The 24,237-nt window shown below is 43.5% G+C and overlaps 1 protein-coding gene and 1 long non-coding RNA gene across 2 annotated transcripts; one reads left to right on the top strand and one right to left on the bottom strand.

Moving 5' to 3' along the window:
• Positions 1–1,881: 1,881 nt before the first annotated feature.
• LOC138664802 (eukaryotic translation initiation factor 6-like) lies at positions 1,882–20,998 on the bottom strand. The gene is made up of 5 exons (XM_069751775.1): positions 20,889–20,998; positions 19,041–19,216; positions 17,943–18,119; positions 3,426–3,607; positions 1,882–2,098 (listed from the first exon to the last, which is right to left on the bottom strand). Exons 1-5 carry the CDS (start codon positions 20,896–20,898, stop codon positions 2,089–2,091), a joined length of 555 nt encoding a protein of 184 aa, XP_069607876.1. The 5' UTR covers positions 20,899–20,998; the 3' UTR covers positions 1,882–2,088.
• Positions 13,008–14,925, top strand: LOC138667551 (uncharacterized). Its single transcript, XR_011318815.1, has 2 exons — positions 13,008–13,379; positions 14,423–14,925. It is a non-coding gene; the product is annotated as an uncharacterized lncRNA (long non-coding RNA).
• Positions 20,999–24,237: the final 3,239 nt, after the last annotated feature.

Below are 24,237 nucleotides of genomic sequence, written 5' to 3'. Positions count from 1 at the left end.
ACTGGAAGCCTGTGTGTTGCCTCATTACTGCGGCCCTACCGTTGCTCACCTGAGCCAATCCCTACAATATATTGGCCAAAATTATGTCAGATAATACTCAGTTTCTTCCTGAAAATGATTGCAAACATTCTTTGGTATTATCTTCATTTAATTTGTCTTAAATGAAAAAAAAAAAACACAAAAAGAATTGTCCTGAAGCCAAATTGGATATAATTCCACACCAAACATAACAAAGGGGGTGGACAAAAGTATTGGCACTGTTCAAAAAAATCATGTGATGCTTCTCTAATTTGTGTAATTAACAGCACCTGTTACTTACCTGTGGCACCTAACAGGTGTTGGCAATAACTAAATCACACTTGTAGCCAGCTGACATGGATTAAAGTTGACTCAACCTCTGTCCTGTGTCCTTGTGTGTACATTGAGCATGGAAAAAAGAAAGAAGACCAAAGAACTGTCTGAGGACTTGAGAAACCAAATTGTGAGGTAGCATGAGCAATCTCAAGGCTACAAGTCCATCTCCAAAGACCTGAATGTTCCTGTGTCGACCTTGCACAGAGTCATCAAGAAGTTTAAAGCCCATGGCACTGTGGCTAACCTCCCTAGATGTGGACAGAAAAGAAAAATCGACAAGAGATTTCAACGCAAGATTGTGCGGATATTGGATAAAGAACCTCGACTAACATCTAAACAAGTTCAAGCTGTCTTGCAGTCCGAGGGTACAACAGTGTCAACCCGTACTATCCGTCGGCGTCTGAATGAAAAGGGACTGTATGGTAGGAGACCCAGGAAGACCCCACTTCTTACCCCGAGATATAAAAAAGCCAGGCTGGAGTTTGCCAAAACTTACCTGAAAAAGCCTAAAACGTTTTGGAAGAATGTTCTCTGGTCAGATGAGACAAAAGTAGAGCTTTTTGGGCAAAGGCATCAACATAAGAGTTTACAGGAGAAAAAAAAGAGGCATTCAAAGAAAAGAACACGGTCCCTACAGTCAAACATGGCGGAGGTTCCCTGATGTTTTGTGGTTGCTTTGCTGCCTCTGGCACTGGACTGCTTGACCGTGTGCATGGCATTATGAAGTCTGAAGACTACCAACAAATTTTGCAGCATAATGTAGGGCCCATTGTAAGAAAGCTGGGTCTCCCTCAGAGGTCATGGGTCTTCCAGCAGGACAATGACCCAAAACACACTTCAAAAAGCACTAGAAAATGGTTTGAGAGAAAGCACTGGAGACTTCTAAGGTGTCCAGCAATGAGTCCAGACCTGAATCCCATACAACACCTGTGGAGAGATCTAAAAATGGCAGTTTGTCAAAGAATGGTCTAAAATTCCAGCAGAGCATTGTAAGAAACTCATTGATGGTTACCGGAAGGGGTTGGTCGCAGTTATTTTGGCTAAAGGTTGTGCAACCAAGTAATAGGCTGAGGGTGCCAATACTTTTGTCTGGCCCATTTTTGGAGTTTTGTGTGAAATGATCAATGTTTTGCTTTTTGCTTCATTCTCTTTTGTTTTTTCATTTAAGACAAATTAAATGAAAATAATACCAAAGAATTTGTGTTTGTAATCATTTTCAGGAAGAAACTGAGTATTATCTGACAGAATTGCAGGGGTGTCAATACTTTTGGCCATGACTGTATATCACAAACTTGACTTTAAACCTCTAGGAGTATTCATTATTTTAACAATCCAAACATATACCTGATTGACTACGGGTTTACTGACCCCTAACATACAGCCTAATAAGAGGCTATCAGTTTGGGTTAGGAGACTTATCCCAGGTATTGCGGTACATATTAGGATTGTGGTACATATTCGGATTGTACAATATGCCCCTGTGAACCTGGCCTTAGTAGATTTTATGGGCAAATAGATCTTACAGTATTAGGTTTTAAAATTTTATTACATTTAAAGAGTGTAAGTGCAATATACAGTTGTTTGAATTTATTATTTTTTTCCTTTTAAATGCAGGTTGTACACAAACATCTGTTCCACTAATGCGCACATCATTTAGCAGGTGAAGCAGCAGCTTAAGTAATACAGTGCAGTGATCTTCTTAATGGCCAAGCAGCTGATCTCAGGATACTCTGGTTATGTAAGGCTAAAAGGAAGGAGAAAAGATTAAAAAAAAAAAGTCAATAAAGGTGCACACATACACAAAAAAAAAAACAGCACAGATCATATACGACTTGCCATCCCCATATTATGGATTTTGCATGGATCCATTACAATTCTTAACAGATGCAATGCAGCTGTCCATAATAGACATGCGGATGTAAAAAAACAAAAAAACAAAAACTAAACACACTTTCTGAAAGGCATTCAGACAACTTTGCATATGCTATTGTAAACCAGCCTAAGCTTGTAGTGCTATATACATCTTTCTTCCATACCAAAGTAATTAGCACAACACTTTTGATCACTGAAGGGTTTTTTGGTGTTTTGTACATCAGTTTGGAGACACTTTTTTTGGACTGGCACTTGTTGGATGCTTTTATTTTTAATCTACATTGAGCAAGAAAAACATTAGCAGTTTTTGAAGCAAAAACGCTGGCGAAATGCTCAGTGACATGCTAGAAACTTTGAGCCTCCCCAATTACTTGCATTATAAAATATAGCCGAAAAAAAAACCGCCTGAAGAAAGTCAGCTGAATTCTTTTAACAGCTTAGTGTTTTGGAAACCTGAAGTGGTTAAAAGACTATCAAAAGAAAACCATATGAATAAACACGTTCTTACATGGTAATACATATATTCATTTTTTTGAGCCTTTAGTTAGTGCTTTTTCGGGTTGCTTTTACAGTAGAATCTACCACAAAAACAAAAAAACACACACACACAACTGTGTCTACATGCCCTTACATGGGGATTTTGTGGTTTTAAACATAATGTTTGAAATCAGGACACTTTTAGATGGAACTTTGAGGCAATGCCAGAAGTGGGTCTAGCCGGAAGCAGTGTAAGGCCTTATATTTTCCGTTCCTTCTGAATGTGCAAGAAGGGTACAAGCTGCACCCTAAAGAGTTTTTCACAGCTTTGTTGCAGAGCAAAAAAGCACATAACTGAAACACTGCTGTGATATGTACTCGACAATTAGGCCTGGGATACACACTGTGGTTTACAGCCAAAGATCGCCAGTTTCACTGCTATACTACAGCATAGTTTGAATGAAAGGGGGTCACTTTGCAACTCACAAGAGTCAAGCAAGTCACAAAAAGTTATAATCTGGATTTTTTCTAAGTTGAGTGACCTGGTACTTTGAGGTTCAAAATAGGACCCCCATTCACTAGCATTATGTGGTAATGCATTAGGAGCATACTGCAATATTTGGCCTTGTGACCTATGTCATGGCCAAAGTCGCCCTCTAGTTTCAGACTACAGGTTTCCTAGTGCTGTACACTAAAACAAAAGCTAGAAAACAGTATCATACCTGTCAATTAGAGAGTCTCTCATGTTTGTGGCAATGGTGCTTGGCTGAGCATCACTTAGCTTGAATACACTTTCTATGACTGACAGCTCTGTACTGGTCGTGTCCAGACCGCAGAAAGCACACCAGTCATTGACAACCATTCCTGCTGCAATCACTTCACTACCTCGATTGACTGTACCAGCCTGCCAAAAGACAATTAAAGTTAGTGTCAATTAGTGATTAGGATTTGACAGGATACATTTAACTGAATGCTCAAATTTCAAAATAAAATGTTTTAACGTTCTTTATACATACTGATTTTCACAACATGCTTTTTGAGGGTTATATTTTTGGTAATTCAATAATGAAATAAAGACAATGAAAATTATAATTTAGATTATTTATATAGTATCAGTATAAAAAAATAAAAATGGTGCCTTGTTTGTACACGCCAGAATATTCTAGATTAAACCATCTTAAAAAGTTGCTATATTTTGACGAAACATGGTGTTGTGCAAAAATTTTGCAACTTTACATATTCATGCTGCTAAAGTAGGGGGCATTTCGGCAGGAAGTGCATGTGGCAAAACTCGGCCATCTAATTGATGATCAGTTGTGGTATATAAGGTACTAGAGTAAGATTTCTGATGAGGCATGCCAGTTGTGAAATGTGCCCTGACTGATTAAGAGGCTTGCCCCCTAAGTGAACCAAGCGCCTCTTAAGCTATGTGCACACGATGCGTTTTTGCAGCTTTTTTTCCTCGCAGAAATGGTCCAAAAATGTAATGGAATCCTTATGCAAGCTTATTCAATGTCAATCCTGAAGTGTTCTGCACATGATCAGTAAATTTCCGTGCGTATTTGCAGTGCGTGTCTTTCTGCAGCATGCCAATTCTTTGTGCATTTCGGCAGCATTTCCGCACCCATTGACTTCAATTGAGTCAGTTAAATCCGCAGCAAAAACACAGGAATAAAAATGTTTGCAGATTTGCTGAGTTTGTGTTGCGTTTTACCATCTTCCTATGGTGTTTTCCACGCTGTCATGTGTGACAGCATGGAAAACAACTGCGCGGTGGTTCCTATCAGCGGTAACGCTACCGCCGGGGAGACAATCAGTTTTAAGACTGTCAGCGTGATCCCGTAGCTGTGACTGTCACCCTCAGTAACATTACCGCCAGTACTGTCGGTCACAGTGCTGCGGAATCATGCTGTCCGATGTCCGCGTGATCCTGCAGCAAAAAGCTGGCGTAGGCCGATGAGACTACTGCTTCCATCAGGCTATGTCTGCTGTCACTGATAACAGTGACAGCAGGTGCCGCTGATGGGATAGTATTATCATCTGCTGGCACCTGTGCTCACAGTTTAAGTAAAATTACATACATATTCCCATAAAAATAAAAAAATAAAAACACTCACCTTAACGCCTAATCCCCGATGCCCTTGCGTCCTAGAAATAATGTAAACTAATCCACCATATATTCCATGTGTGCCGTAGTCCACGTAATCCAGATTGTCCCACGGTGATATCACGTATAGAACAGTCACATCGGGAGATGTGACTGCTCTGCCCGGTGATACACTAACAGGAGGTAATTGCTCCCGCAGTGTATCACTGAGCTGCCGTGAGAGAGTTCACCGAAGTTCATCAGCCCGTCATCTCCGATGCTCTCACTTACAGCACCGCTGAGTGAGAACTTTCCCACGTGGCAGTGGTGCCGTAATCGAGATCACCGGAGCTGATCAGCTGATTAACTCCAGTTAACTCTCTCACTGCAGCTCAGTGCTATACACTGCGGAAGCAATTCCCTCCTGTCAGTGTATTGCCGGCTGTCTTTGAGAGCAGTCACATCACTGATGTGACTGCTCTCAAAGTGATCAGGATCATCGTGTGACATTATGTATCATCTTCTCTGCTATAATAAATGAAATGTGGATTACATCTGCGCTGCTGCGACAAATAATAGATCCAGATATACTGTTAGGGTGTTCGGGTGGTTTATTCAACGCGTTTCGAAGCTCAAAGGCTTCTTCTTCAGGAAGTTTCCACACAAAGATCTTCTCTGCTGACAGATGAGGAATATTTGTGGTTTATTTTATTTTTGTTACAGGAAACATTGGCTTCGGTGGATTAGGCGTTTGGCAATTATGGTCTAATTAAGATTCATTAAAGGAGTGTCATTATTTCAAATAAAGGACTTTATTCTGGGTCTCTGTTTTATACAATATCACTATGGGGTTATTAATAGATAGGTGTCTTATAGACACCTCTGTATTACTAGCCTGTGGGCTTGATGTCACCTGACAATACAAAGGTGACATCAACCCCACAAATATGAACCCCACTTGCCACAGCTACTGGGCAAGTGGGAAGAGCGAGGCTAAGCGCAAAATTTGGCGCATCTTATAGATGCATCTTTTCTGGGGTGGCTGAGAGCTGATTTTGGTCTGGGAGGGGCAAATATCCATGGCCCCTTCCTAGGCTACTAATATCAGCCCACAGCTGCCTGCATATCCTTTGCTGGTTATTATTTATAAGGGTACCCCACATCATTTTTTGGGGGGGTCCTCCATTTTAATAGCCAGCAAAGGCTAAGTATACAGCTGTGAGCTGATATTAATAGCTTTGGAAGCTCCATAGATATTACCCCTTCCCAAACTATAAACATCTGCCCCCAGCTGTCGGCTTTCCATCTGCTGGTTATTAAAATTGCGAGAGCGCACATTTTTTTTTCCATTTTTTTCTTTAAAATTAACAGTTGCTGTTTAGCTACAGCCTATGTACATTCATTCTGATAACACTCCTACATAGGCTGGTGACAATGTATGGGTAGGTTTGTGTGTGTTTACTTATCAGCTTAGTAATGAGGGTGTCCAGCTGACACCTTATGACTAGGCCTGGAACTACTTGTCAATGACAGCTGCTGCTCTAATCCCATTACCCTGATACCACACTGCATCAGCATGAAAACTTGGTGTTGAGCCAAGAAATACCAACTTTTTTTTTTAATATCTTTATTTAGCTTAAAAAAAAAAAAAAAAAGCCTTCATTGCTGTACAAAAAATGCATGCAAAAACGTGCGTTTTTGCAGTAGCCTCTCTCCTGCCTAGAGATGCAGAAACCTTGCAGAAATTTCTGCAAGAAAATACTCAACGTGTGCACATAGGCTTACTCCACCACAACCCTTCATTAAGAGTAGAATGTACTATGCCAGGCTTCATAAGTTGCGGCCACAGAGCTGTATGATGACTCAAACCTAGTGTGTACCAGTGTATGAACACAAGTGCAAGAATTGTGCGAGATATTGATGAACGATTGGATAAGGTACTGAAATACTGTGATAAAACAACTCAGTTTATGAAATCTGATACGTGTGCCTAGATGTGCTTTGAAGAGCATGCCTTAACCCCTTCATGACCCAGCCTATTTTGACCTTAAAGACCTTGCCGTTTTTTGAAATTCTGACCAGTGTCCCTTTATGAGGTAATAACTCAGGAACGCTTCAATGGATCCTAGCAGTTCTGAGATTGTTTTTTCGTGACATATTGGGCTTCATGTTAGTGGTAAATTTAGGTCAATAAATTCTGTGTTTAATTGTGATAAAAACGGAAATTTGGCGAAAATTTTGAAAATTTCGCAATTTTCACATTTTTAATTTTTATTCTGTTAAACCAGAGAGTTATGTGACACAAAATAGTTAATAAATAACATTTCCCACATGTATACTTTACATCAGCACAATTTTGGAAACAAAATTTTTTTTTGCTAGGAAGTTATAAGGGTTAAAATTTGACCAGCGATTTCTCATTTTTACAACGAAATTTACAAAACCATTTTTTTTTAGGGACCACCTCACATTTGAAGTCAGTTTGAGGGGTCTATATGGCTGAAAATACCCAAAAGTGACACCATTCTAAAAACTGCACCCCTCAAGGTGCACAAAACCACATTCAAGAAGTTTATTAACCCTTCAGGTGCTTCACAGCAGCAGAAGCAACATGGAAAGAAAAAATGAACATTTAACTTTTTACCCAATGGTAAAAGGAGAAACTGAACAACGAAAGTGGTTGTCCAATTTGTCCTGAGTACGCTGATACCTCATATGTGTGGGTAAACCACTGTTTGGGCGCACGGCAGGGCTTGGAAGGGAAGGAGCGCCATTTGACTTTTGGAATGAAAAATTGGCTGCACTCTTTAGCGGACACCATGTCACGTTTGGAGAGCCCCCGTGTGCCTAAAAATTGGAGCTCCCCCACAAGTGACCCCATTTTGGAAACTGGACCCCCCAAGGAACTTATCTAGATGCCTAGTGAGCACTTTAAACCCTCAGGTGTTTCACAAATTGATCCGTAAAAATGAAAAAGTACTTTTTTTTCACAAAAAAATTTCTTTTCGCCTCAATTTTTTCATTTTCACATGGGCAATAGGATAAAATGGATCCTAAAATTTGTTGAGCAATTTCTCCCGAGTACGCCGATACCTCATATGTGGGGGTAAACCAATGTTTGGGCACACGGCAGGGCTCGGAAGGGAAGGCGCGCCTTTTGACTTTTTGAATGGAAAATTAGCTCCAATTGTTAGCGGACACCATGTCGCGTTTGGAGAGCCCCTGTGTGCCTATGCATTGGAGCTCCCCCACAAGTGACCCCATTTTGGAAACTAGACCCCCCAAGGAACTTATCTAGATGCATACTGAGCACTTTAAAACCCCAGGTGCTTCACAGAAGTTTATAATGCAGAGCCATGAAAATAAAAAATAATTTTTCTTTTCTCAAAAATGATTTTTTAGCCTGGAATTTCCTATTTTGCCAATGGTAATAGGAGAAATTGGACCACAAATGTTGTTGTCCAGTTTGTCCTGAGTACGCAGATACCCCATATGTGGGGGTAAACCACTGTTTGGGCGCACGGCAGGGCTCAGAAGGGAAGGCACGCCATTTGGCTTTTTAAATGGAAAATTAGCTCCAATCATTAGCGGACACCATGTCGCGTTTGGAGAGCCCCTGTGTGCCTAAACATTGGAGATCCCCCACAAATGACCCCATTTTGGAAACTAGACCCCCAAAGGAACTAATCTAGATGTGTGGTGAGCACTTTGAACCCTCAAGTGCTTCACAGAAGTTTATAACGCAGAGCCATGAAAATAAAAAAAAAAAAAATTATTTTCTCAAAAATGATTTTTTAGCCCGCAATTTTTTATTTTCCCAAGGGTAACAGGAGAAATTTGACCCCAAAAGTTATTGTCCAGTTTCTCCTGAGTACGCTGATACCCCATATGTGGGGGTAAACTACTGTTTAGGCACATGCTGGGGCTCGGAAGAGAAGTAGTGACGTTTTGAAATGCAGACTTTGATGGAATGCTCTGCGGGCGTCACGTTGCGTTTGCAGAGCCCCTGATGTGGCTAAACAGTAGAAACCCCCCACAAGTGACCCCATTTTGGAAACTAGACCCCGAAAGGAACTTATCTAGATATGTGGTAAGCACTTTGAACCCCCAAGTGCTTCACAGACGTTTACAACGCAGAGCCGTGAAAATAAAAAATCATTTTTCTTTCCTCAAAAATTATGTTTTAGCAAGCAATTTTTTATTTTCTCAAGGGTAACAGGAGAAATTGGACCCCAGTAATTGTTGCGCAGTTTGTCCTGAGTATGCTGGTACCCCATATGTGGGGGTAAACCACTGTTTGGACACACGTCGGGGCTCGGAAGTGAGGGAGCACCATTTGACTTTTTGAATACAAGATTGGCTGGAATCAATGGTGGCGCCATGTTGCGTTTGGAGACCCCCTGATGTGCCTAAACAGTGGAAACCCCTCAATTCTGACGCCAACACACCCCTAACCCTTATCCCAACTGTAGCCGTAACCCTAACCACAACCCTAATTGCAACCCAACCCTAAGGCTATGTGCCAACGTTGCGGATTCGTGTGAGATATTTCCGCACCATTTTTGAAAAATCCGCGGGTAAAAGGCACTGCGTTTTACCTGCGGATTTACCGCGGATTGCCAGGGTTTTTTGTGCGGATTTCACCTGTGGATTCCTATTGAGGAACAGGTGTAAAACGCTGCGGAATCCGCACAAAGAATTGACATGCTGCGGAAAATACAACGCAGCGTTTCCGCGTGGTATTTTCCGCACCATGGGCACAGCTGATTTGGTTTTCCATATGTTTACATGGTACTGTAAACGTGATGGAACACTGCTGCGGATCCGCAGCCAAATCCGCACCATGTGCACATAGCCTAATTCTAAAGGTATGTGCACACGCTGCGGAAAACACTGCGGATCCGCAGCAGTTTCCCATGAGTTTACAGTTCAATGTAAACCTATGGGAAACAAAAATCGCTGTACACATGCTGCAGAAAAACTGCACGGAAACGCAGCGGTTTACATTCCGCAGCATGTCACTTCTTTCTGCGGATTCCGCAGCGGTTTTACAACTGCTCCAATAGAAAATCGCAGTTGTAAAACCGCAGTGAAATGCGCAGAAAAACCGCGGTAAATCCACAGCGGTTTAGCACTGCGGATTTATCAAATCCTCTGTGGAAAAATCCGCAGAGGACCAGAATACGTGTGCACATCCCGAACCCTAACCCTACCCCTACCCCTAGTTCTTACCCCAACCTTAGTGGAAAAAAAAAATTTCTTTATTTTTTTTTTTTTAATTGTCCCTACCTATGGGGGTGACAAAGGGGGGGGTCATTTACCATTTTTTTTATTTTGATCACTGAGATATAATCTATCTCAGTGATCAAAATTCACTCTGGCAGATTCGGCAGGCGCACTGCACATGCGCCCGCCATTTTGGAAGATGGCGGCGCCCAGGAAAGAAGACGGACGGACCCCGGGAGGCTCGGTAAGTATAAGGGGGGGGGGAGATCAGGGCACGGGGGCGTCGGAGCACGGGGGGGTGGATCGGAGCATGGGGGGGTGGATTGGAGCACGGGGTGGGGGAATCGCTGTGCGGGGGGGGGTGGATCGGAGCACGGGGGGGGGGGAAATCGCTGTGCAGGGGAGGGGATCGGAGTGCAGGGGGGTTTGATTGGAGCACGGGGGGTGTGATTGGAGCACGGGAGGAGCGGACAGGAGGACGGGGGAGCGGAGCACAGGACGGAGGGGAGCGGAGCACAGATCGGAGGGCTGGGGGGGCGATCGGTGCACATAAGTGTTTCCAGCCATGTCCGATGATATTGCAGCATCGGCCATGGCTGGATTGCAATATTTCACCAGTTTTTTAGGTGAAATATTACAAATCGCTCTGATTGGCAGTTTCACTTTCAACAGCCAATCAGAGCGATCGTAGCCACGGGGGGGTGAAGCCACCCCCCCTGGGCTAAACTACCACTCCCCCTGTCCCTGCAGATCGGGTGAAATGGGAGTTAACCCTTTCACCCGATCTGCAGGGACGCGATCATTCTGTGACACAGCATATGCGTCACAGGTCGGATTGGCACCGACTTTCATGACGCATACGCTGTGTCACAGGTCGGGAAGGGGTTAAAAGAAGTTGTCCACTTGCAGATAGATATGAACCTTGGAGTCTCTCTTTAAATACTTTGCGTTTCCAAATGTGCTTGTGAGCGGCGCTATCGTTGTCTGCTCATCCCCATGACGTGACCCCCCAGCTGCAGCTGCCAGTGATGTCACATCAACTTTCGGAACTAGAAGCCAACCCGGCATCACTGAGGCAGGTCCCAGTCTCCCCGAATGACTGGGCTGTGTGCAGAGCTTCACCGCACATCATAGCCCAGCATCGCGCGGGCTCTCCAGCACTGCTTTCATTAACAGAGCCCAAGAAAAAAGCAAAAAGAAACTTTGTAAGAGATAAATCCACTTATCACGCTCCAAAACTGCTTAAAGGGGGTTGTCACGTCTAAAACGATGCATTCACCGGGAGAATTCATACGTCTGCATTCACACAGTGACTGCAAACTTTTCATTAAAAAAAAAAAAAAAAAAAAATCAGTCTTTGAGAGATCACATTATATATTTGATCTATAAACCTACAGGGAGAAGCTCAAGAAAAACCTAAACCAAAACCACAAAAAAAAAAAAAAAAAAACTGCCGAGACTCCCAGCTCAGAGTAAAAACTTGCCAAATTGCAGAATACAAATGACAGATAGTTTTACTCCTTATGTACACATACACAAGGACTTCCAGAAATCCTGGAACATTACCTGAAAGTGTAATTACACTTAAAAGGAACGTGCGAGGAGGATTGTGCAAAGTGACCTACAGACAGTTATGTAGAATAAATTACTTGGCACTCAAGAGAAATTCTTTGCAAGGTAAAACGTGAATAGTTCATTTATTAGGTGCATCCAGTTCCATATAAATTGAACGTTTTCGGTCTAATCAAAAGACCTTCATCAGAAAAGGTTATAAAGTACTGTAATACATGTGTGGAAAAACACAAAGGAAAACATTTTTTAGAAAATGATGCACAGAGAAATATATAGTAAAAAACCGATATGGTACACATTGCTCAATGGAGAAATGATAACTAAACAGACATCACATGTTACACGAAGAGCAGACAACAGCGGCGGTCTAAATGGATCCGACCTGGTGCTCCGTGAGTGGTGAGCTTCGTGGTGGAGATGCTAAAGGCTGTAAATGTGTAGGAAGGATAATGCAAGAGAAAAGAGGGCAAGGAGACACATCACGTCCAACTGAAAAACCGAGCGAGTGGATAGCGAATAGGCCATCCCTAAAGGATACAGGAAGTGCGGTAACCTCTATGACTAGTGGTTGACGGACTAAGGTGCACAGTGAGATGCCTGAAATATAAAACATGAACATGTAAATAATACATAATTGTCATTGTGCAGGAATAGTGCAACATGTATGGGCACACAACCCCGTAGGGAGAAGAGAGCATAAGAATGAGTAGAGGGCAAGAGAACGGACCCTGCAGTGTGACCACCTACAACCTGCAAGAATGAATAGAGAAATAGCCCAGAGTAGTAAAAGCATATACTAGAAAATTATATTATAGCTACCTGGATGATTAGGGCAATCTGATAGGGCCCATAAGGTGCCAGCAACAGAGCAGGCCTAGGGGAGGGAGGGCGCCTAGGAGGAACAAGGAGAGATAGAGGAACACCTAGCCAAAAGTTGTCTATACCAAGGTAAACCCCTATAGAGTACTAGTCACCATCCCCTTTGTCTCTACCTTTCATCCCTTTTCGAGCCTGGTACAATCTACCATTAGGAGACATTGGAATATCTTATCCAAAAGTTACCCGACAGTTCCAGAATTTAAAGCTCCATTCCTACCATGTTTTAAGCGTGCTAGAAACCTTAAGGACAGGCTGGTCAAGGCAGATATTGGCTCAGGTTCAGTGGTCCCAAAACAAACTTTTCTTCACACCCAGAAACGTGGTACTTTCCCCTGCCTCAATTGTCTACAGTGTAGTAATGTACAAAAGGGCTCCTCTGTGTTTCACCCACAAACTGGTAAGGCCATTCCCATAAAAGGTTTCTATACCTGCGAGTCCACATTCGTGGTATATCTCATCAAATGCCCATGCGGCCTAGCCTATGTAGGTGAGACCACGCAAGCAGTAAGGGAAAGAGTGGCCCAACACAAATCCACCATCCGATGCAACAAGACACATCTTCCCCTCCCACACCATTTTGCCATAAAAAATCACGGTATTGCCCAACTCCGGTTTCAGGTTTTAGAACAGGTGGATATCCCTAGAAGAGGACAAAACCGTACCAGAATGCTTCAAAGAAGGGAAGCTTATTGGATTTATACGCTCCAGACCTTAGAACCAAAGGGATTAAATAGAGATTACGATATTTCAGCTTTTTTGTAATTCCTGGTTTTGTAGTCTATGTAAAGTGAGCACAACCAGGGAATGTGTTGATCGCATTTGTTTATGTCATGTTTTTAATTTTCTGTTTTACCTCTTTTCACAGAACCGCTAGTCACGTCCTGCGCACCGAGCACTGGCCCCACCCCATATGGTACAGTATCCACACTCAATGCCATTCTAGATATAGAGCATTAGTCTGGTCTCTATATCACCTGCGTGTGACCACCTTTGAGGTCTGTTCTAGACCTTCCCTCCTTTCTCTGTATTAGGTCATTTACCTCTTTATTTTGCATATACCCTGTTTGAGTTCTCCTCGTCCAGCCTCCCTTGCCCTCTCTAATTTCCCTGCGTTTGTTCTCCCTTGTAGTTTCGCCCTTCCCCCCTCTCTCCCCTCGCTGTATAGGGCCGCCTCTGGCTTTCTTTTTTAGCCTCCGGCACTCATTCTCTTGGCGCAAGCGCCCTTCAGCTCCCTTCCGTCCTTGTCTCTCTGCGCACGCGCCGCCGACCCGGTCACGTGTCTGCTATGACGCTACGGGTCAGGTGATTGCCTGGCGGCGCGCACATAAACCCGGAAGTGCCGCCAGCCAGACACCAGCCCTGGGAGTCTCACAGCCTTCGCTACACGGCGCCGGGGTCCTCCGGCTTTACAGGTACTCTCTGCCCCATTATACAGTGACGCTCGCCCTCTCTCGGCACTCCGCCTCGGCCTAGAGACTTAGTCACTCATTATATTTTCTTTTCAACAGCGCGTCTGCTCCTGCGATTTGCTCGCCCCCCACAGCGCTCGCCTTATATACCCTCTGCCTTACAGGTAATGGTGACTAGTACTCTATAGGGGTTTACCTTGGTATAGACAACTTTTGGCTAGGTGTTCCTCTATCTCTCCTTGTTCCTCCTAGGCGCCCTCCCTCCCCTAGGCCTGCTCTGTTGCTGGCACCTTATGGGCCCTATCAGATTGCCCTAATCATCCAGGTAGCTATAATATAATTTTCTAGTATATGCTTTTACTACTCTGGGCTATTTCTCTATTCATTCTTGCAGGTTGTAGGTGGTCACACTGCAGGGTCCGTTCTCTTGCCCTCTACTCATTCTTATGCTCTCTTCTCCCTACGGGGTTGTGTGCCCATACATGTTGCACTATTCCTGCACAATGACAATTATGTACTATTAACATGTTCATGTTTTATATTTCAGGCATCTCACTGTGCACCTTAGTCCGTCAACCACTAGTCATAGAGGTTACCGCACTTCCTGTATCCTTTAGGGATGGCCTATTCGCTATCCACTCGCTCGGTTTTTCAGTTGGATGTGATGTGTCTCCTTGCCCTCTTTTCTCTTGCATTATCCTTCCTACACATTTACAGCCTTTAGCATCTCCACCACGAAGCTCACCACTCACGGAGCACCAGGTCGGATCCATTTAGACCGCCGCTGTTGTCTGCTCTTCGTGTAACATGTGATGTCTGTTTAGTTATCATTTCTCCATTGAGCAATGTGTACCATATCGGTTTTTTACTATATATTTCTCTGTGCATCATTTTCTAAAAAATGTTTTCCTTTGTGTTTTTCCACACATGTATTACAGTACTTTATAACCTTTTCTGATGAAGGTCTTTTGATTAGACCGAAAACGTTCAATTTATATGGAACTGGATGCACCTAATAAATGAACTATTCACGTTTTACCTTGCAAAGAATTTCTCTTGAGTGCCAAGTAATTTATTCTACATGACTGACGGGTTGGATACCTAACTTGTGCACCTCCTACAAACCTTGAGTGCCGTGGTTTCTATCATTACGTGACCTACAGACAGTGTCAGGTTGGGATAGAGATTATAGGATAAAGATTGCTCTATTCTGAAAAGAAAATAAAACCCTTCTGCAGGCAGACGCCAGCCTGTGTAGTTGCAGCTATTGGTGATCCAATGGCTGCTACTGAGCAGGCGTCGGCAGTGCCACCTTTGTAGAGAACAAACAAAAAAATTCTCTCCTCCAAAGGAAAAAAAAAAAGATTAAGAAACCACCACAAGACAGATTTCATCAGCCAAGGTATTTTTAATCAGTGTAAAGGAGCCGACCTGACACTGTAGGTTACTGTGCACAATCCTGCTGACAAGGAAAACAGTCATGTCACAAACCGCTATAAACTTTTACATATGGTGTTAATCTGCAGGTTAATAGCATTCTAACGCTGTGCAGCCCCAGCACTGAAAGACTGGATACTGGGAGGAAAAACTTAATTCCTCTCGGCAGCCTCAAGCTTTCAGTCATAGTGGTGCTGCCGGCACAGCTACAGTCACCGCTCAGTACACAGTGAGCGACCGCTGTAACTGAGCTGCCAGCACTGACTTGCAGTGGATCTGTGCAGAGTCAGCCATCAGTCAGTGGCGAGGAATGGTTAGAGCCGCTGCTCACTATGTTCTGACTAAAGACTGCAGCAGAGCTGGCCACGCCTGTATGACTGACAGCTGGAGTAATAAAGTTCATGTCCTCATGGTAGCCAGTCTTTCAGTGCGGCATTACAATGCTATTAACTTGCAGATAAGCACCATAGAATTACGGTAGGTTATTAGCGTTTGGGAACATGGCAGGTTCCCTTTAACAGGGAATAGGTCATCAGGTTTTTGCCACCTAAAATGACATAAGCATGACATGGGGACAGAGACCCCAATTCCAGTGACATGTTACTTGCTAGGCTGCTTGCTGTACTTTTCATAATCTCCTGCTGGTAAAACAGGGAAAACTAGTAAACCTCATGCCAAGTAGTCCTCCATATTCATAAGCTGTGTATAACCCCGCCCCACCACGGACTGGCAGCTTTCTGTACACTGTGCATAGGCAGAAATCTGCCAATAATGTGTGGCTGGGGTTATAATGAACTCATAACTGGTACATCAGTAGCAGATAAAACTACAGCAAGAAATCCAGTAAATGACTCCGCTGGAACAAGGGTCTCTGTTAGTGATAAGTGTACTAGGAAATAGCGTTCTCAAAGTATCGTGGGTGCTTGAGTAATATGTTCCAAGTCCCCGCAGCTCCACGATTTGCGGCTGTTAGCCAATCCCCGTATGTGCTGTGGCTGTTCAATTATTGTCTAATAATGCAGCCACGGAGCCTCAAATATGCTGCTCTCAGATGGGGGTAGCAAAATCCTGGCAAGACTCCCTTTAAATATATATGGCAATTTACCATTAACCCCTTCATGACCAGGGGATTTTTCGTTTTTCCGTGTTCGTTTTTCGCTCCCCTCCTTCCCAGAGCAATAACTTTTTTATTTTTCCGTCAATTTGGCCATGTGAGGGCTTATTTTTTGCGGGACGAGTTGTACTTTTGAACGACATCATTGGTTTTAGCATGTCGTGTACTAGAAAACGGGAAAAAAATTCCAAGTGCGGTGAAATTGCAAAAAAAGTGCAATCCCACACTTGTTTTTTGTTTGGCTTTTTTGCTAGGTTCACTAAATGCTAAAACTGACCTGCCATTATGATTCTCCAGGTCATTACGAGTTCATAGACACCAAACATGACTAGGTTATTTTTTATCTAAGTGGTGAAAAAAAATTCCAAACTTTGCTAAAAAAAAAAAAAAAAAATTGCGCCATTTTCCGATACTCGTAGCGTCTCCATTTTTCGTGATCTGGGGTCGGTTGAGGGCTTATTTTTTGCGTGCCGAGATGACGTTTTTAATGATAGCATTTCGGTGCAGATACGTTCTTTTGATCGCCCGTTATTGCATTTTAATGCAATGTCGCGGCGACCAAAAAAACGTAATTCTGGCGTTTCGAATTTTTTTCCCGCTACGCTGTTTAGCGATCAGGTTAATACTTTTTTTTAATTGATAGATCGGGCGATTCTGAGCGCGGCGATACCAAATATGCGTAGATTTGATATTTTTTTTATTGATTTATTTCGATTGGGGTGAAAGGGGGGTGATTTAAACTTTTATGTTTTTTTTATTTTTTTCACATTTTTTTAAACTTTTTTTTTTTTACTTTTGCCATGCTTCAATAGCCTCCATGAGAGGCTAGCAGGCATAGCACGATCGGCTCTGCTACATAGCAGCGATCTGCTGATCGCTGCTATGTAGCAGAATTGCACGTGTGCTGTGAGCGCCGACCACAGGGTGGCGCTCACAGCGACGGGCAATCAGTAACCATAGAGGTCTCAAGGACCTCTATGGTTACCATTCACAAGCATCGCCGACCCCCGATCATGTGACGGGGTCGGCGATGACGTCATTTCCGGCCGCCCGGCCGGAAGCGGTAGTTAAATGCCGCTGTCTGCGTTTGACAGCGGCATTTAACTAGTTAATAGGTGCGGGCAGATCGCGATTCTACTGTTCAAAACAGCTGACATGTCCCGGCTTTGGTGCGGACTCACCGCGGAGCCCTGCATCAAAGCAGGGGAGCCGGCATCGGACGGTATAGTACGTCCGATGCCGGTAAGGGGTTAAAGTAACAAGCACATTTACTTTGGAAAAGCAAACTTGAGGGAAAAGAACAAAAGTCCCAGGCTGTGGAATCTGAATGCCAAATTTGACTACCATTTTTTTCCCCACATACCCTTATCTATATGTTCAAAATTACTAAACTTTCCAAAATTCCCCAGTAGGTAGCGCTAAACGGGTTGCACTAACGCAATATGAACCTAGCCTAAGAAGCAAGCTTTTATATAGCGTTTTGAAGTAGCATTCATTCTTATCTTATTTTACTTACCACTAAGGGGACTTGGAGTAATGATGACAACTCATCCTGGTCTTCTATTGATGTTTTGGGATGAACCAAACCCCCCTGATTACTAAAGGCACAGTAACTGCCAACAAGAACTTGCTCAGCAACTGTCTGCCTGAAAACCTCTACTTTCAGAACGTCTGCTAGTATCTCCTCTGTCTCCTGAAACACAAAAAGAAAATAAAGAGCAGGGATTATAGAAAGTACATTATTCTATGTTATCCTTGTGTCTTGTCTTACATTTTACAGAAGGGAAGAAGAATTTGATGGGTCAATGATGAACCATTTGTAACAAAACATTAGGTTAGGGCCAAACAGCGTGATCGGCCACAGTAGGCGACAACTTTCCCACTGCAATGACCAAATTACATACTAATTTGTAGAAAAATTGTGCAGCAATTGACCCACCATGGTTGGCCAGCGCTTTGGCCACCCTATCCATCAGGTCAGTTGTTTTTTTTTTGTCACCAATTTTGTCACCAATAGCAGGCAGTATATGATCACTTCTATGAAACGTGCCTCACTGGTAAGGCCAACCTTACAGTTTGGGGAGCACCACTGTTATCGCTGGCCACAATGAGTGGAGGCGACAGCAACAGTAAAACAGACCGGAATAAGTCCAGAATAGGTGTGTGTGTGGAAATACGAAACTGGAGGAGACTTGAAAAGGCAAGTATAGGGTTCTTTTGTTGGTTTAAAAAAAGATTCCTCTTAAAGAGATATTCTCTGTTTTGGACAGTACAGATAGAGAACGGTCTACTGCTTGGGACTAGGAAACGGCATCATCAGATTCATGCTGTGCAATAGCAGCCGATAAGTCTCACTGCAAGATACTTTGAAAAGCCATCCTGGGACTAGGTGTCTCATGTAAGACATATCCCCGGTGGCTTGTCCTTGTTCTTTGCCTGGCAGGGAGACACGTTAGCCACTGGTGCTGGGCAGGGAGAAGATTGCACGGACATGCCTTGGGTCTAGACAGCGTAGACACAGTGCCTGTCCGGCTTATCAAAGGCAACATGCCTAAAGACCAAGAGAATTTAAAGAAATGTTTACAGTAGATATTAAAAAACAAACATCACATACCCGGTCAAGATCGGGGTGTACAAGGGCTACGTAGTCATTACAAGCCATCACATTCCCCAAAGCGGAAAGTCTCTCCTCAACCCTCTGGATTCGTACAGAGTCCGGTAAGCTGTTTCTGATGTGCTGGAGTTCTTGATCTGTTGTGTTGTTTGGGACTAGAAGGCCATTTCGGTTTCCTACATAAAATGTGAACACAAATTCAAAGCTAAAAAAGAAAAGAAATAACCTATAGACTATTTAATGTTTAGGTCATATCTTTATGCTCCTTACAAGCAGCTCAAAGAAATTTCAGACAAATATGGTGTTACAGTGAGGGTTTTTATCAGAATTTGCCTTCCATTTTCCATAAATACTTTGTTAAAGGGGTCGAGAAGAAAAGTCTGCAGTCACTTTATGCCGAATCATTAAAGTGTGCAATGTGCACATTGTCATGATTACCCTGTACTCCCCATGCGAGTGCATGGTTACGTGACTGCATGTATATGATATGTACTCGCAGCCACATAGCAATTAGATTTTTCTGCACTTCTCTCAATAGGACACAGAAAGAAAGGGATAAGAGTCTAGTCAGCATGATGTGCCCGCAAACACACAGATCGCATACATGCAGTCACTCGACCACCCACTTACATGAGGAAATACAGAGAAATCATGACAGTGTCTGCATCGCACACTGTCACAATTCAGCAGTCTGTTGTCACACGGTTAAGGTACCGTCACACTGAACGATATCGCTAGCGATCCGTGACGTTGCAGCGTCCTGGCTAGCGATATCGTTCAGTTTGACAGGCAGCAGCGATCTGGATCCTGCTGTGCCATCGTTGGTCGGTGCAGAAAGTCCAGAACTTTATTTCGTCGCTGGACTCCCTGCAGACATCGCTGAATCGGCGTGTGTGACGCCGATTCAGCGATGTCTTCACTGGTAACCAGGGTAAACATCGGGTTACTAAGCGCAGGGCCACGCTTAGTAACCCGATGTTTACCCTGGTTACCAGCGTAAAAGTAAAAAAAAAACAAACACTACATACTTACCTTCCGCCGTCTGTCCCCCAGCGCTGTGCTTCTCTGCACTGTGAGCGCCGGCCGGAAAGCAGAGCACAGCGATGACATCACCACTGTGCTTTCCGGCTGGCGATCACAGTCAGTGCAGGAAAGCACAGCGCCGGGGGACAGACAGCAGAAGGTAAGTATGTAGTGTTTTTTTTTTTTACTTTTACGCTGGTAACCAGGGTAAACATCGGGTTACTAAGCGCGGCCCTGCGCTTAGTAACCCGATGTTTACCCTGGTTACCAGGGGACCGGCATCGTTGGTCGCTGGAGAGCTGTCTGTGTGACAGCTCTCCAGCGACCAAACAGAGATGCTGCAGCGATTAGGATTGTTGTCTGGATCGCTGCAGCGTCGCTAAATGTGACGGTACCTTTACTGCAGACCTTTCTTTTTAACTTGGAAAACCTCTTTAAACAGATGTAGTCTTTTCTGGAACTAATACGGTTTGCATATCCTTTGGATAAGGCTTCTATATCAGATCATTCGGGGGTCATCAATGTTACACACCTAGAAACCCCCTTTAGGATTTATACAGGCTGCAGCCAAACAGCAGTGTGACCTGTTGGCATTTAGTCGGCACATACAGATCAATTGCGTGGTGGATTATCTGAACATCTGCAAGTGTCATAGGCTTGATTGATGTCTGATGCCTATCCACCTGGACAATGTAAAGCATTTTGGGGGCAGTGTGAACTGTAGTCTGCAACATTACAAGAGGGATCACAAAACAAACATTTTAAAACTAACATCTCTTTATAGAAACTGCTGTATGCCATGTCATGGTTGTGATCTGTACACACCTACACACATCCTTCCAATAATTCTGCATCCAGCTATTGACGCATGCACCACTGGTATGGTCTCGGAGAGCTCTCCTTCAAATACACTGCAAGAAAAATTAAAGCAGGATTGTTTGTACAGTATAGAACATTAACATGAATTAAATCTAAATCCTGGTAATATGTATTCTTCTCAGTTATGTATTTTTCAAAAACTTTCCTGTCCTACGGAGAAGCCTGCATGTGGCCCCCAGACATAGGTATAAGCGAAACGCGCATCAGAGTACTGGGCAGTGTTGGTTCTTCTGTGCATGATTGCACATGGTGGGTGTAGGGGTGTGACTGATATCTTCACTATGCGGACGGTAATGCAGGGGGTCTGCTGACTACCTAGGTGAAAACTAAGTGATTTATTTATGTAGCATTGGCTGTTCATATAGGTTTACAAGGACTCTATGTTATAGCCATACCCATGTTATTAATTCTAGTTTGATTGACCATTTATGGTCAATCACGCGGTTTTTAATCTTGCCACACTGCATATTTTTAGGGCTTTATTTATGGTTTTTATCTTCTGCAATTGTGTTTTTAGTGTATGTTCATAAAGTATAATAAATTTTGTCATAAAGACTAATATAATTTATATTATATTTGGTGGTAATTATAGGACCAAATGCTGTTTCTGGGCCCCTATGATAATTGAACTGAATTATTTTGATTATAGGCTTAGTTTTCCAGTTTTGGCTAGTATCAAAAAGAAAGTACGGTAGCTTTATTTGAAGCATGACACCAAAAAGTCCAAAAAACCCATGCTTAAAAAAAAAAAACGCACACAAACGCAATGAAAAGAAATAATCAAGTAACCCAATTTAAACATTAGGTGCAGAGATTCTACATCATCAAAAAGCTCATTGGGGGGGGGAGGGGGAACGTAGCCTGAAGGGGTTGTCCAGTACATTTATACTAATGACCTGTTCCAATGATAAACATTATTAGTTGGGGCCCAGCACCCTACCGATCAGCTGTAATCACCTGCAGTGGCCGAATGCAGTGCACGGCGCACACCACCAATGCTCCATACGCAGTTTAGTAGCCATTGCCTAATCTCACAGATTAGCTCCTGATGAAAAGAATAAGCTGATATATGCATAGCCCTGTAGGAGCCACTAAACAGTATGTAAAAATGCGATTCAGCTCCTATGCAATGTTTTTGTCAGACTGCCGGACATTATAGCTGCTAATCAGTGTGGGTGTCGAGAGCCCACCAGCTGTCTGATATTGCTAAACTATTACAATCATAGGTCAATAGTATAAAGGTACTGAACCTCCCCTTGACAAAGTGACAAGGTAAGAACCAGCCACTAGGAGAATGGTCCCCACTAGTGATGAGCAATCCCTGCACGTGTCGCGGCTGCCGAACTGTAATGTAATAATTACCATTTATCTATTACAAGTTCTGTGGCGGTGTCCGCCCCACACTGCCTGTATGTACAAGATGCAGTCACCAGTGACGTTTTCTCCTAAGGTTCTGCTCAAACATGTCAGAGCCTTTCCCAATATATACCTCAGACTGCAGTTTCTACCATATATTATGGGCCACTATACGGCAACGTATCATGTTAAAGGGAACCTGTCACCAGAAAAATGCTATTAACCTGCAGATATGGGGTTAATCTGCAGGTTAATGGCATTACTAACCTACCCGGTGCCCAAACTTACCCGAACAATGCATAGAGAAAATTAACTTTATTGCCCCCAGCAGCGTTCCAGGTTCCGTCACCGCTCCAAGTATACAGAGCGGCAGATGTAACCACGCACCGGGACCTAAGTGACACTGACTCCACATTGGCGCCGGCAACATGGTTACAGATGCCGCTCTGTATATTCAGCGCAGTGACTGAACCCGGAGAATGGCGCTGGGGTGGTTTTTTTCTTTTTTTACACAAACGTTGAATTTTTCTTCATTACATAAATAAGAAAGAACATATACATGTTTGGTATTTGCAAACTTGTAATGGCCTGGAGAATCATAATGGCAGGTCAGGTTTAGCATTTAGTACAACTAAACGGTTGGTGAAACGGTAGACAACTCTGCATTGCCCAGAAAGCACAGAGAAGCGCAGGGAGAGGAGACATGGGGTGTCCGGGAAACTTCCCAACTCTTTCAGGAGGTATCACTGTTTACCAAGCATATCTTCCATATATTGTGAGGCAGTAAGTACGGCCAATGGAGATCTCTGCATGTGTGAGGTCATGTCTTGTGGATAGGGCCCACACCGGGGAAACCGGGACCTGCTGTGTCCGCTGCATAGAGCCCAGCTGCCAGCTACGTTCTACAGACAGCACCAACCTACATGCAGCTACCTGACCAGGCACTGATCACAGCCAGCCTCTCAGGCTGTGTGCACACGTTCAGGATTTTTCACGATAAAGCCGCAAAAAAAAAAAAGAGCATACATTAAGCATCCTATTATTAGAATGCAATTCGCATTTTTTTGTGCTCATGTTGCTTTTTTTTCCGCAGCGGAATCGCATTCTGGAAAAAAACGCAGCATGTTCATTCTTTGTGGGGAATCATGGGGATTCCGCACACATAGGAATGCATTGATCCGCTTACTTTCCGCATGTGGCTATGCCCACTATGTGGGAAGTAAGCGGATCATGTGCGGTTGGTACCCAGGGTGGAGGAGAGGAGACTCCTTCAGGCCTGGGAACCATATAATTGTTTAAAAAAAAAAAAAAAGAATTGAAATAAAAAAAAATCATGATATTCTCACCTTCCAGCGCCCCCGCTCCTCGCGATGCTTCCGTTCCCAGTGATGCTTTGTGGCAATGACCTGTGATGGCGTGCGGTCTCGCGTCATGCTACGTCATATGGGGTCATTGCCGCTAGGCATTACTGGAAGCGCAAGCATCGTGAGGAGCTGGAAGGTGAGAATATCATGATTTTTTTAATTATTTTTAACATTACAGTATATCTTTTTACTATTGACACTGCAGAGGCAGCATCAATAGTAAATAGTTGGTCACACTTGTCAAACACTGTGTTTGACAATTGTGACCAACCTGTCAAGTTTTCCAAGCGATGCTACAGATCGCGGGGAAAACGCTAGCATTCTGTAAGCTAATAACGCTTGTAAAACGCTAGTGTTTAGCGGGAAAACGCATGCCAATTCCGCATGTGATGTACCCACGGCAGGAGATGCGGAATTGGCGCGGAGATTCTGCAATGTGTGCACTTACAAGAACGTAATAGCAACCGTCTATCAATTAACAATATTCAATATAGAACCAAATGTGTGCACTTAGCCTTAATTATCTCGGGACGGACTAAACTGCATATTGGGATGATGGGATGAGGGGATGATGG

This window comes from Ranitomeya imitator, chromosome 2 (assembly GCF_032444005.1).
Source record: "Ranitomeya imitator isolate aRanImi1 chromosome 2, aRanImi1.pri, whole genome shotgun sequence".
Classification (NCBI taxonomy): domain Eukaryota; kingdom Metazoa; phylum Chordata; class Amphibia; order Anura; family Dendrobatidae; genus Ranitomeya; species Ranitomeya imitator.
Note: the sequence above shows the minus strand (reverse complement) of the source record. Positions and strands in the feature narration are given on the sequence as shown.

What these genes read in the sequence shown, in the direction of transcription:
- LOC138664802 (XM_069751775.1), bottom strand. An exon ending in TACACCCCGATCTTGACCGG is followed by an intron (nt 18,120 to 19,040) that starts GTATGTGATGTT and finishes TTTGTGTTTCAG; the next exon opens with GAGACAGAGGAGATACTAGC. An exon ending in TACTCCAAGTCCCCTTAGTG is followed by an intron (nt 3,608 to 17,942) that starts GTAAGTAAAATA and finishes GTCTTTTGGCAG; the next exon opens with GCTGGTACAGTCAATCGAGG.